This window comes from Chrysochloris asiatica, unplaced genomic scaffold (assembly GCF_000296735.1).
Source record: "Chrysochloris asiatica unplaced genomic scaffold, ChrAsi1.0 scaffold00041, whole genome shotgun sequence".
In the NCBI taxonomy this organism is placed as follows: domain Eukaryota; kingdom Metazoa; phylum Chordata; class Mammalia; order Afrosoricida; family Chrysochloridae; genus Chrysochloris; species Chrysochloris asiatica.
In genome coordinates, this window is record NW_006408559.1 from 830 (window position 1) to 13292 (window position 12463).

General features: G+C 48.7%; 2 protein-coding genes across 2 annotated transcripts in view; one reads left to right on the forward strand and one right to left on the reverse strand.

Annotated features, from left to right (window-relative positions):
• The first annotated feature begins 272 nt into the window (after positions 1-272).
• Positions 273-2590, forward strand: FSCN3 (fascin actin-bundling protein 3, testicular). Its single transcript, XM_006861216.1, has 4 exons — positions 273-416; positions 1331-2027; positions 2374-2492; positions 2552-2590. The coding sequence occupies exons 1-4, from the start codon at positions 273-275 to the stop codon at positions 2588-2590; spliced, it is 999 nt and encodes a 332-aa protein (XP_006861278.1).
• Positions 2591-4191: 1601 nt separating this feature from the next.
• PAX4 (paired box 4) overlaps positions 4192-12463 on the reverse strand; it is a 51949-nt gene continuing 43677 nt past the window's right edge. The window contains 10 exon segments of the mRNA XM_006878183.1: positions 4192-4251; positions 4253-4314; positions 4599-4737; positions 4984-5039; positions 5576-5645; positions 5979-6061; positions 6266-6391; positions 7888-7963; positions 8509-8724; positions 9026-9156. Of these exon segments, the coding sequence (XP_006878245.1) occupies positions 4192-4251; positions 4253-4314; positions 4599-4737; positions 4984-5039; positions 5576-5645; positions 5979-6061; positions 6266-6391; positions 7888-7963; positions 8509-8724; positions 9026-9156 (1019 nt within the window).

The window sequence follows — 12463 nt, forward strand, 5'->3', positions numbered from 1 at the left end:
AGGCCACAGCCGTGGACCCACTTCCTCTGGGTCAGGGATTGTTGCACCAATGCCCTTTCCCCACTGTGGCAAGATAAGAGGTATCCCCCACAGTCATAATGCTGCCGGGTCACAGAGGTGCTGGGCCCAGGGCCAGTCTCTACCCGAAAGCTTCCTCTGGGGACCCCTTCTGGTGGGCACTATAGGGCTCATCTGGGCCCTATGGCCTGTGGAATCTCACCACTGGGGGAAAGGCTGGGCCGGACCAAATCACCGCCTATAGTACCAGCCCCATGGAGGAGGCAGAGTGGATGCAGAGGCGGCCCAAGTCCGAGGACCTAAGGGTTGGGCTCATCAGCTGGGCAGGAACCTACCTCACTTTTGAGGCTTATAAGAATACGGTCACTGCTACAGCAAAGGGCTTGGGCAAGAGACAGGTAACAAAGCAAACCTGTGCTGGAACCAACTGTCTTAAGTGGTCAAGGTCTCCTTTGGGGGTGGAGGGGTGCACTATCAACCTAATCATCACCAAGCCAAGACCCTCCTTCTTCCAGGCTTTTGCCCATGGGTCTCCATTGCTCTGTCTCTCCTCTCTAAACCTGTCCTACTCCGGGAAGCCCCAGCCCTAACCTCACCTTGTCCTACTAGTGTCATCACAGAGAGTTGGAGGGTCCAGGAGCAGTGGACAGGTCTATGGTTTGGTTCTGGTTACAGTTTAGGCAGAATGGGGGTCTCAGCAGTCCTAGGAGAGTTGGCCTCCATTTTAGAGAGGGACCTTGGCGTCTGTGGAGTGACTACATGGACAAGGCAGGAGCACAGTGGTCTCACTTGTCACTAGACTAAACCTGACAAGTGCACTTCAGCTGTCACTCTTCCACGCTCATTTCTGGAGAGGGCCCCCCAGGGAAGCCTGGACCCACCTCTAAGAGTCTTGCTTTTCTCCTGCCATGTTGGGGAAATGGTCTTGGGGCTAGAGGCATAGTTGAGTGTTCTATCCACTATCACCATCAGCAAGGAGGAGAGAGGCAAGACTGAAAAGAAAGCATTTCTTAGAAAATCCGTTACCAAAAGAAATGGATCAAGAAAGGGAGAATACAGCTTACCTCTGTTACTTGGAGGAAGTGGGCATCTAGAACCTTCCTTTGAATCTTGAGAAGCACTTTGGCTCCAGGGGTGCCCTGAGATCTTTCGGATTGCTGCTACTTGGGAGGGTCAGAGCAGAAGACCCCAGGGCTGATGCAGAGAGGGAAGGAAGGTGGTGCTAGGGTGGTATCAGGAGTGATGTGGTCAGGCTCCTTGGGTTACTCACCTGGCAGGGCTGATCTCCCCCATCTCCCTCCTGATGTACCAGATGTGGGAGCTCCTGGTGAGCAATGAACAAGAGTCACAGGCAGTGGTTCGACTCAGAAGCCTGCAGGGCCTCTGCCTGCTGTCGGACGGTGATGGCTCTGTGTGCTACGGGAGGCCCAGGAACAGCCACCATGGGTGCTTCCTGCTGCGTTTCCACCGGAACGGTAAGTGGACCCTCCAGTGCATGATCACTGGGCACTACCTGGAGTCGGACGGCAAGGATGTGTTCTGCAAATCGAGGGTCCTCTCAGCTTATCACATGTGGACTCCGCGGCCAGCCCTGCACGTCCACGTGACCCTCTACAGCCCCCTCAACCGCTGCTACGCACGGGCGGACCCCACTGTCGGCCGAGTCTGGGTGGACACTCCCATTCCCTGTCTAAAGGAGTGTGGCTTCCTGTTGCATTTCCAAGATGGCTGCTATCACCTGGAGACCTCGACACACCTTTTCCTGTCCCACTTGGACCGGCTGGTCTCCCAGCCCTCATCTCAGACCATCTTTCACATGCAAGTGCGGCCTGGAGGGCTGGTGGCGCTGAGCGATGGAGAAGGGGGCATGCTCTACCCACAGGGCCCACGGCTGCTCCTAGGACTGGGCTCCAGTCCCTGTCGGGGCGAGGAGTGGTTCATCTTACAACACTGTCCAGCCTGGGTCAGCCTCAAGTCAAAGGCACGGAAGTTGGTCTCTGTCTTCTACGGCAAGTGCTGGGGCCAGCACAACCGGGAGAGAGGGTTGGCTGTGGAAAAGAGGGAAGTATGTTTGGGATATGCAAGGTTTGTTGAACCTGCTGATAAGTAAGATCCTGGGGTTCCATGGAGTCTCTTGTACCATGGAGAAGGACATGAAAGCAGGGACGTGGACTTTAGGGGAAAGTCAGTTGGGTCTTCTCCAGGCTACCACGTTGTTCATCCAACGTTAAGATGCTCAAGGCTGAAGAGGGAATGCAAAGAGCATTCCAGTGGCAATGCAAGAAGAGAGGCTGAGACTGAGGGACAAGGGGAGGCCAGGACTCGTGTCTCCCTCTGACAAGTTCTTCTCTGCAGATGTTGAGGTGTATGCTGCCTCGGAGCACTTAACCCCAATGGCCATGTTCCAGTTTGAATGTGACAGGGAGACCCCCACTCTGCAGCTTCGTTCAGTCAATGGCTACTACCTAGCCCAGGTGAGAATTTCTTTTCCGTCTCTGCCTTAAGCCCTGAGCCATTCCTTCTCCATTCTTAGACAGATGACCACATGGTCAAAGGTGCAAGTGAAGTGTGAGGAACATTGTGGATGCTTTTTTTGTGAATAAATGGTCGTCTACATCCAACGGAACCTCTCTTTTTGGGTCAACTTGATCTAGGCACAATTTGCATGCAATAAAATGCATCCATTTTCAAGTGTACCACTTAGTAAGTTTTGAGAAATACATATATCCATGTAGCCATGTGACAATCAAGCTAGAAAATATTTCTGTCACCTCCAGAATTTGCCCTTGCCCCTTAATAGTCATTTCATCTCCACTTTTGGCCCCAGGCTGTCACTACAAATCAGATTTGCCTACAAAAGAATTTTAAATGGTATATAGGTAGTGGGTGAGCTCTGGTAGCGTACTGGTTACAAATCAGGCTGCTAACCTCAAGGTTGGCAGTTTGAAACTACCAACTGTTCCACGGGAAGAAGATGAGGCTTTCTGCTCCCGTAAAGATTTACAGCCTCGGAAACCCTGTACAGGGTCACTATGAGTCGGAACCGACTCCACAGCACATGGCAACAAACAACAAGTAGGATTAAGGAACTGAACTGTTTATTTTCTTCAGTTTCATACATTTAAATAGATACAAGTGGATGGTGGTCACTGGATTGACCACAACTCAAGAGTATTTGATGCTAGAGAGACCTCTTAAAGGAGAGTACCTGGCCTAGATGGGAATAAAATGTGTCGTGGTGTGGCACTGTAGGATACGCACTGAGCTGCTAGTCACAAGGTGGGCGCTTCAAGCCACAACAACAACCCTGATAGCGTCTTGTACCATCATCATTCCATCGTGCCATCACCTGCCCATCAAAAGAGAGAACGAACTTGGAGAGATGTGTTCATCCCTGATTCAGAATATCCTCTTCACTCTCCCTCATGCCCCTCCTTTCTCCAGCATCCCAAGACTTCCTCCCAGGAGTCTAGAAAGCCTCTGTAGGGGGCACACAATTGAGGAGATTTGGAACTTACCTTCAAGAAGAACTAAGCAGACATGCCCCAAGGAAATGCCTAAATGAAAACGCAAAATATTTGAGAAATAGCATTTCCACTCTGCTTGCTGTTACAGAAAAGTGCATATGCAATGGAATTATTTTCTCTTTTCTTAAATGACATTATTTTAAGATTTTCTTAGATGCAGTAGTGTCTGGGAAGGTCCTCATGTTTAGAGATGTATGTTGAAGGACTTAGGGGTGATGTGATATGATGTAACATCAGTGTGTGCATTTGTGTGTATGCATGTGTGTATATGTGTAGGTGTTTGAGCACCCAAACACAGGTAGGTAGGTAGGGAGGGAGGGAGGGAGGGAGGTAACATGAGTGTGAGTGTGAGCAAGCAATGTGGCAAATTGTTTACGAATGTTACATAAAAGGCTGAGTAAATTTGTGTTCGTGAGAAACTCATGACAGACGACAGGAAGTTCTAATAATAAAGAGAAATGTTTTTATTACTGAGGAGAAGCACCCTCTTATAAATATGTTGTCTTCACTTCTGGGGTCCTCCCCCTCAGGTGATACTCAATGCAGGGAGGCAGGAGAAAGGAGCAGCAATTTGCTTCAGCAGGCAGTATTAGATTTTACCTCCCCCTTCTCCTTTTCACTCTAGTCCTTTTCTCTCATTTCAGGCCTACAGTGGTAGGCAGCCAGGCCAGAGCAGGGCTTGCGGGGCACCAAGACTGGCGGCAGGGACAGTGACAGGAAGAGCAAAGCCTAATTGAATCCCAGGAACTCCGCTCTGGGGGCAAGCAGCCTGCAGGAACAGAGAGAGAGAGAACCTAGGTGTGTTACTCCCACCCCCAACCCTCAACATCACTAGAGGAAGAGAGGCCAAGACATTAGTTCCCTACGCTGAATCTACATACTTAAATCCCAACCCCATTCTGCTCTGGCTGGAAGTGGTACCGTAGGCTCAGAATATGTTATCCTCAACTTTGAGAGCCATGCAAAGAGTGAGGATGATCCAACTGGAGATCCAAGTCCTCCCATGAAACCTCCTACACCCTGCAGGATGAAGGGTCTGGCCTGGATTCTTACCCCAGCAGGATTCAAGACAGGCTTGAGGTGGGGTGTCATTCAAACACTTTTCTGGTGCTATCCCCCAGTACAGTTGATAGCAGGAGGGGCCCCGGGGTTCCAGGTCAGGGAGGGCTGCTGTGGACACACTTCCAGAGGACTGTGAAAAAAAATCCACAGAAACGTCAGCTTCCAGTGATGCCCTCTAGTTAGCAGGGGGAGGCTCAGGACTGCCCACAACCCAGTCTGTAACCCATATAACTCAAGACTATGGCAATTGCCCTTTCCAGGCACTGTGGGTGCCTTTGGGAGCTGAGGATTCTAGCTCAGGCCTTCAGCAGGAATAGGGGAGACGGTGAGCCCTTCAGTTTCCCTAGTTCACAAACTTCTGTCTCCTCCTGGGTACCTGTGCAGTGATGATCCCTGAGGAAATACCTGGTCCAGTCAGACCCTGGGAAGCACCTAGAAGGTGAGAGTAGAACCACTCAGAGACAATGGAGCGAATGGAGAAGAATGAGAGGTCAGATGTAGGGTCTAGGAACTTCTTGCAGGGGAGGAGTGAAATGGATGGGAATAAATGGATGGAAGTAGATACTTTGGGATGGATATATGAATGCATGATGGACAGATGAAAGATTGTTGATGTATGGGAATGGATAGATGGATGGGGATGGATGGATGGGTGGGACTAGATAACGGGATGGATGATGATTGGATGGTGGATGATGGATGGATCAATGGATGGGAATGGATAGCTAGGTGGGAATGGATGGATGAGGATGGATGAGATGGATGGACAGATAGGGATAGATGATTGCTGATGGATGGATGGGAATTGATCAATGGTGGGTGGATAGGAACAGATGGGTGATATATGAATGGATCATGGATATATGATTACTGATGGCTGAGTGGATGTGAAAGGATGGATGAGGATTGATATATGGTGATGGATAGATAGATAGATAGATGGATGGATAAGGACATAGAGAAATCACCTGGCAGTTGTGTTTCACACTTGAATTTCTCTTGCCGGCGCCATTTGGCTCTTCGGTTCGAAAACCAGACCTGAGGAAGGACAAGAACAATGGAGCTGACTGTGCTCCTAGCTGCCCAGCTGCCTGTTGCCCCACCACATGTTCTTGGTCTGAACTGAAAGCATAGACCCTTCCTCAGACCTGACTTGATATCCTTCCTCCATGCTCTGTCCCCTCCCTCACCTCAAAGGCTCTGGGTGGGAGAGACAGAGGAGCAGTCAGCTGAAGAGGAAAAGGGATCCCTTACCTCGGATTTCTCTTCCCACCTTCTTGCCTCCCTGTCAACCTCATGGGAAACCAAACCCCTGTCTGCGAGGACTCTTTCCTTACAGTTTGCGCATACTGTGTCACAAAGCTCACTCACCCTCACCGTGTCCTCAGGTAGGGAGGTGTCAGCAGCCAGCTTCCCACGGGTCACCGAGTCAGGATATTGCCCACGCAGGAACGCTGCAGGAGTTGGGCTCACAGAGTGAGGGCATGGGGCAAGAAGGCAGCCTGGGTCTCCCCACAGGCCCTACTCCCCAGCAGCCACAGCCTTCCTCCCCAAGGTGGGCTCCCCCCACAGTCTGCATCTCTCAGCCTTTGCCCACAGGCCCAGGCCCAAGGACCACACTGAGGACCTCTGACCGACTGTCTGCCCTGCCCCAGTACCTTGCTCCAGTGCCTCCGCTTGGCCTGGGGAGAAGATAGTCCGATTCCGGTGGCCAGTCCCTGGGTGGGGACCTCGAGAAAGCTCAGAGGCACTATGGGAAGTGGGAGGAGCTGGAGCCAAAACAACTGAAAGAATGACAATGACTTGTGGTGATTTTGCAGCAGTGATTCTGTTAGTCACATGGATCGCCACATCCCTGGGATGGGGGTCAGGAATGGGAGACAACATGAAGAGCAGAGGAGAGCGTCTGGGACAGTCACAGTTGCTTGGAGATGGCTACAGAAGCATGCTCAATCTAAGAATGGAGTACATGCTTTGTGATTTGGGGTCCACCCAGGTGGCCCAACTCCACAAAACCTGGAGGAAACTCTGAGAAGGTATACATGAGGCAAAAGGAGGGTATAGAAAATCTTGACTCTTCCTCAGCTATCTTATGAACTCCAGGGTTAGGGAACCTGGATTCTGATCTAGGTCCTATAACCCTTACCTAGTAAACTTTTTAAAGTGTTGAAGAGCAGAGATGTCAGCTTGAGGACTAATGTGCATCTGACCCAAGCCATGGTGTTTTCAATAACCTCGTATGCATGCAAAAGCTGGACAGTGCATAAGGAAGACCACAGAAGAATTGATTCTTTTGAGTTATGGTGTTGGAGGAGAATATTGAAAGTGCCATGGGCTGCCAAAAGAAACAACAGATCTGTATTGGAAGCAGTGCAGCCAGAGTACTTCTTGGAGGCCAGGATGGCCAAACTTCGTCTCTCATACTTTAGACGTATTGTCAGGAGAGACCAGTTGCTGGAGAAAGATACCATGTTTGGTAAGGTGGAGGGTCAGAGAAAAAGAGGAAGACCCCCAGCTAGATGGATTGGCAAAGTGGCAGCATCAATGGGCTCAAGTGTGGCAACAGTAGTGACGTTGGCCCAGGAGCGGACAGTGTTTTGTTATGCTGTACATAAGCTCGCTATGACTTGGTACCAACTCGATGGCACCTAACAACAACAACAATAGTAACCTTGGGATTCCTGAACCTCTCTGAATCTCAATTTTTTCTGTCAGGAGAGAATGGGAGTCCCTGCCAGGCCCTCCTTGCATGTTGTTGTGAAGGTGATCTAAGAAAGAACTAAAAAGGGCTTTGAGATCAGGCATACTGATGTGATAGAAACTGGTGGAACTCCTAAACCCATGGCTGGTAGATACCCTTCAAGCCGCTAACTGAACTCACTACCATGGCTCAACTTCCAGGCAAACAATAGACTTCCAAGGTGAACAATAATACCAATAATAACACACTCCTCAGGACCATCAACCAGATGCGATCAAAGGGCAGCATTTGTTTAGATAAACCTCAGAAGGCAGGAAAGGATAGGAAAGGAGGACAAATAGAAATGGTTAAAACAGAGGAAATGGGAAGAGTGCTGTTACACTGTAGGGAATTGCATCCAATGTCACAAAACAAAATGTGCAAGAATTGTTGAGTGGAAAACCAATTTGCTTCACCCAAATCACCATAAATAAATAAATGGAAACAAATTTAGATAAATAAATGTAACAAAAAGGACTTTGAAGATTTAAATGTTGAAGATTTGGCTGTGATTATCTCAGGGGCAGCTCCAAGACCTACCTGGTGGCTGGAGCTGGGCACAGGACAATCTCTGGTCCTCCCGTAGTGCCCGCAGAACTCGGTTGATGGAGGAGACCTGGGGACATTGGGGTGTCGAATGGCTTTAATGGTGCACCATGCAGGGGTGCATCCTGAGGTCATTTTCCTGTGTATCCTTTCTCCCCACCTCAATCTTTCCCAAGGGCAGCAGCCTCCTCTCTCCCCCAATGCTTCCTTCTTCTTACCTCTCTCATCACTATCACTAAGAAGAGAAACATTTGGATCAAAAGAGAACCCAGGAGCCCTGATTCCTAACCAGAGGGGCCCACATTGCCATATAAGAAGGAAACTTAAATCTCCCCCAAAGTAACAACTGCTACAACAACAAAACCTGCTGCTGTCGATCAACTCCAACTCACGGTGACCCCGTGCATTGCAGTGTAGTGCTACACTGGCGGGTATTTTTGGTTATAATCCTTTACAGAAGCAGATCAGCTGATCTTTCTTCCATGGGACCACTGGGTGGGTTCAAACCACCAACCTTTAGGTTAACAGTCAAATACAGACTGTTTGCAGCACTCAGAGACCATATTCTCCCCAGTCAGCCCATTTGCCAGCTCCAGTGGGGGACGAGGTACTTACACTGGGAGTCTTGTCCTGGGTGCAAAGCCCTTCAGCACACAGCTGGCGTTGGATTTCCCAGGCAAAGAGGGCTGGGCACTCACCCTTCAGCTGGGCAATTCGAGCCACCACAGGAGGTGTGGCTAGACGTGGCTTGCTTCCCCCAGTACCCTTGGGCTCCAAGACACCTGTGCGAAAGTAACGTCCTAGGATCTTGCTCACACAGCCATTTGATACCTGGGTCAGGTAAGAAACAAGAACAGAAAAGGCAGGATGGGCAGAAAGTGAGTGCTTCTGAGATAGAAGGAAGGTATGAGGCAAAGCCAGACTTTCTGGAGAAGGCCACAGAGTTGGGAGTCCAGCCTCCCCCTTGAGTGTCTGTCGGTCCCCTTCCTAACATCCAAGAAGACCTTCTAGGAAGTAGTCCAGGCCCCAAAGGTCCCCACCGTTTGGAACAGCTCCAGATTTTTGCATCACAAGAGGCCCCTTCTACAGATCTACTTGTCCTTATCCCTGCTGGAGGGTCCCGACACAGTACCTTAAGGCTCCGTGAGATGTCACAGGGTCGCATCCCACTGACGGCCAACCGCACAATCTGCTGCCGCATGTCCAGCGGCAGGGGCCGACCATTCACAAAGAGTCCTCCAAGCTGATTCACACTTCTGACCCCTGGGCAGAAGAAGGATGTGTCCACACTCCATCTCCCCACTTACCTGTGGCATGGAGGACCACGCCTGGGAGAGGGTTACTCAGGCTTCTTCAGCCTGGCTTCCCACCATTCAGAAAGTCTCCCCCAGGACTCTGCTCCCAGAAGCCACACAACAAGCCATTTTCTTCGGGGACTGTCTTATGGGTGAGCCTTAGCTCCCTGGTCATTTGTGCTGGTCTTTCTGATGGGGAGCAGTGTGGAACAGAGAGGCAGTGACTGGAAAAAGCTCCCCCTATAACACTGGCCAAGAGCAGATGGAATCATGAAAATTGAAGCATCTCCTGCTGATAGTTGTTGTTGTTGTTGTTGTTGTTGTTGCTGCTGCTGCTAATTGTCAAATTGATTCTGACTCATGGAGATCCCATGTGTACAGAACTATTCCCTAGAGTTTTCAAGGTTCTGGTCTTTCAGAAGCAGATCGGAGGGCTTGTCTTCCAAGGCACGTCTGGGTGTGTTCGAACTGCCAACCTTTCTGTTACTAGCCAAGTGCTTAATAAAACAAACATGGCCACCCCCATCCCACCTTACTCCATCCTCACTCTATCCTTTGCCCTTCAAAAGAGGGGAAAGAATTTGGAGAGATAAGCTCATTCCCCATTCAGAATATTTTCTTCTTCTTTCCCCCCATATTCCTTCCTTCTTCCACATCCCAAGACTTCCTAGGAGAAGCCTGGGAGGATGCTTCCCCTCCACACTCCTCCTGGTCTTCCACTTCTTACCTTCCTGCTGCATGTTCCTGGTGGACCCACCTCACCCAAGCACAGGGAGCTACTGGGGAGGACTGCGAATGGGAATTCCTTGTAGGAGCTCCTTGTCTGGCCTTGGGAATGAATCTGCAATGATAGGAGGGTATTTGGGTGATGTCTCTGACTTGTAATGGTCTTGGGTGTAGCGGTTCTGTGATAGAGGACCAGCTTTCTAAAATTTGCCAATTGATCATCTAAGTGAAGAAAATTAGACTTTGCTTTTCTTAAACTTTTCTGTTATGAATTTAAACCCCAGAGTCTACTGAGGACTGAGTCATTCTGGATGTCTGGATAAAGGGCTGGAAAGGTTCTCATTGTCCACACATCCATGACAAGATTCAGGGAAGTGCAAAGGGAATGATGCTTCTGAAGGCCCAGTCATTCTCTTTTCCAAGCAAATATCTGTTCTCTTTGAGCCTTCATAGACTTTCTTTTCTCCTCTGGCTCACACACTGGGACAGAGCTCCTGCCTTCCAGGGAAGCAATAAGGACAAAAGGCAAAGTCAGCCAGGGGAAGCCACCAGTAACCAAAGCCCAAGATGTTTAGGTTTGAAGCTGGAGATCCCAAGTTCAGGGTTCTGCCTTCACCATCTGGCAGCTCCTAAGGTAGATTATCCAAACCACCAGCCAGAATACTTCTTTCAGAATACGTAGAATTCAGAAGGCTCAGCTCTAGCCCCAGGCACTGGGACTCTGGTACCACAAACTGGAAGCAGAGATGAACAAGTTGAAGACCTAGCCAAGTACAAGACACATCTCTTGGCAGCATCTAACCTGCCAGAGGTTTTTGGTTCCTGGTAATTCTGAAGAGTTCTAGATCTTGCAGTGAGGCAGTGTTCTCAGGAGCCTTCTTTCTGGGCTCAGTCACTCATGCAAGCATGTACTGAAGAGAGGGCATAAGAAGTAGGAGACAGCTTCTGCTGACTGACACAGAGACATCATTGGTACAAGAACACCTTTAAGCAACAAGGGACACGGGCCAGAGGCTACCCTGTCTTTCTTGCTTTCATCAGCAATTAATGGGAATCTAAGTTGCTTCCTTTCATGCCTGGAACCCTAGCATGTATGGCAGGAGCTCAGCCCTGTTGTTGTTAAGTGTCATCGGGTCAATTCCAACACATAGCGACCTGCATAGGGTTTCCAAGGAGCGACCGGTGAGCTTGAACCACTGACCTTGTAGTTCAAATTGACTTTGCAGTCCAGTGCATTAACCCATGGGTCCCACCAGGACTCTAGAGCTCCTAGGAGGTCACCCCTAGGAGCTGCTGACTCACCACTTTCCTATAATAACCACAGCAGCTTGGCTCAGTTAACCAATCCGCAAGTCTTAAGTTAAAAAGGTATTAGTCAAAGGAAACAAGGGTAAATTGCTACAATTTGGTAAACTTGACCTATACTCATGAATGTAGTAGCTCACAATATCAACAGGGAGGGAAGGAGTCTTCACATCAACTATCAATGCTATCCCCTCTGTATACAGGGTAGATAGGGAAGGCAACTTAGATATTGGCTACCTAAAATGAGGAGGGGATAAAAGCACAAAGTGTCTGGCTTACAAGAGGGAGTTTAAGAGTATGTGGGGGAAGATAGAGCCCCCACTGAATAGTTTTCATCTTGTCTAGATGATGAAAAGAGATGGGGATAAGATTCTTATGATTTAATAGTGAGTAATGGTTATCATGACTAATTGAGACTGTCACAATTGTAAAGGTAGACGTTTTGTAACAAAAAAGGAGGAGTAGTTAATTTTACTGTCCAGAAACAGAGTACTCTAGGACCATCAAACGAGAAGAGCACAAATAGAATGCAGGACCCTATCCAGAGAAGCAGCGACACCAGAGATGGAGGCAGAGATAGGGACATGGAGAAATGGAGCAACTGAAGACTCTAGATTCATGGGAATAGAGGGACTGAGAGCTAGCAGCCAGGAGACAGGCTTACAGAATGTGCCTTTTGGTGGTTTAAATTATTATATATGCCTGAGTAGTTGTCTTTTTTTGTTTTTGTTTTTAAGAGTTAAAATAAATACAGAAATACTGTTAACTGGAGATTATAATTATTGTAATGAAACAAAGTATATGATTTGTTGAGTGTAAAACTAATGATCTGCCTTGTAAACTTTCACTCATTTCACAACAAGACCTTAGGGGGGAAAAAAAAGGTATTAATCATGAACATTGCTGTAAAAAGAAAAGAGACTTCTGCCTATAACTGATTGGAATACCTAAAATGGGGCTACAACGTGCCCAGTGAAGGAGGCTTCCTGCGGAGCCTCTGCAGTACATAAGACTGTAGGTGAAATCCTGAACCACATCCAGAATCTTCAGAGATGGGAAATTTCCACTTGAAAGGATGAGCAGACCAGCCTGGAGCGCTAGAAGAACAGAAAACACTTCTTTTTTTTTTTAATGTTTAATTATGAATTGTGTGATAGTCTACATGGGAGAACATCAGCTTTACATTCATTCCATCATCCATCATTTCGTTGGCATAGTTATCATCCTGTCCATGCATCCTCACC

Bases quoted from the DNA above. Each gene is read 5' to 3' on its own strand.
- FSCN3 (XM_006861216.1), top strand. From the start codon at position 273: ATGGAGGAGGCAGAGTGGATGCAGAGGCGGCCCAAGTCCGAGGACCTA. The intron at 2,028-2,373 runs GCAAGTGCTGGG...TCTTCTCTGCAG, and splicing joins GTTGGTCTCTGTCTTCTACG to ATGTTGAGGTGTATGCTGCC. The intron at 2,493-2,551 runs GTGAGAATTTCT...CTCCATTCTTAG, and splicing joins ATGGCTACTACCTAGCCCAG to ACAGATGACCACATGGTCAA.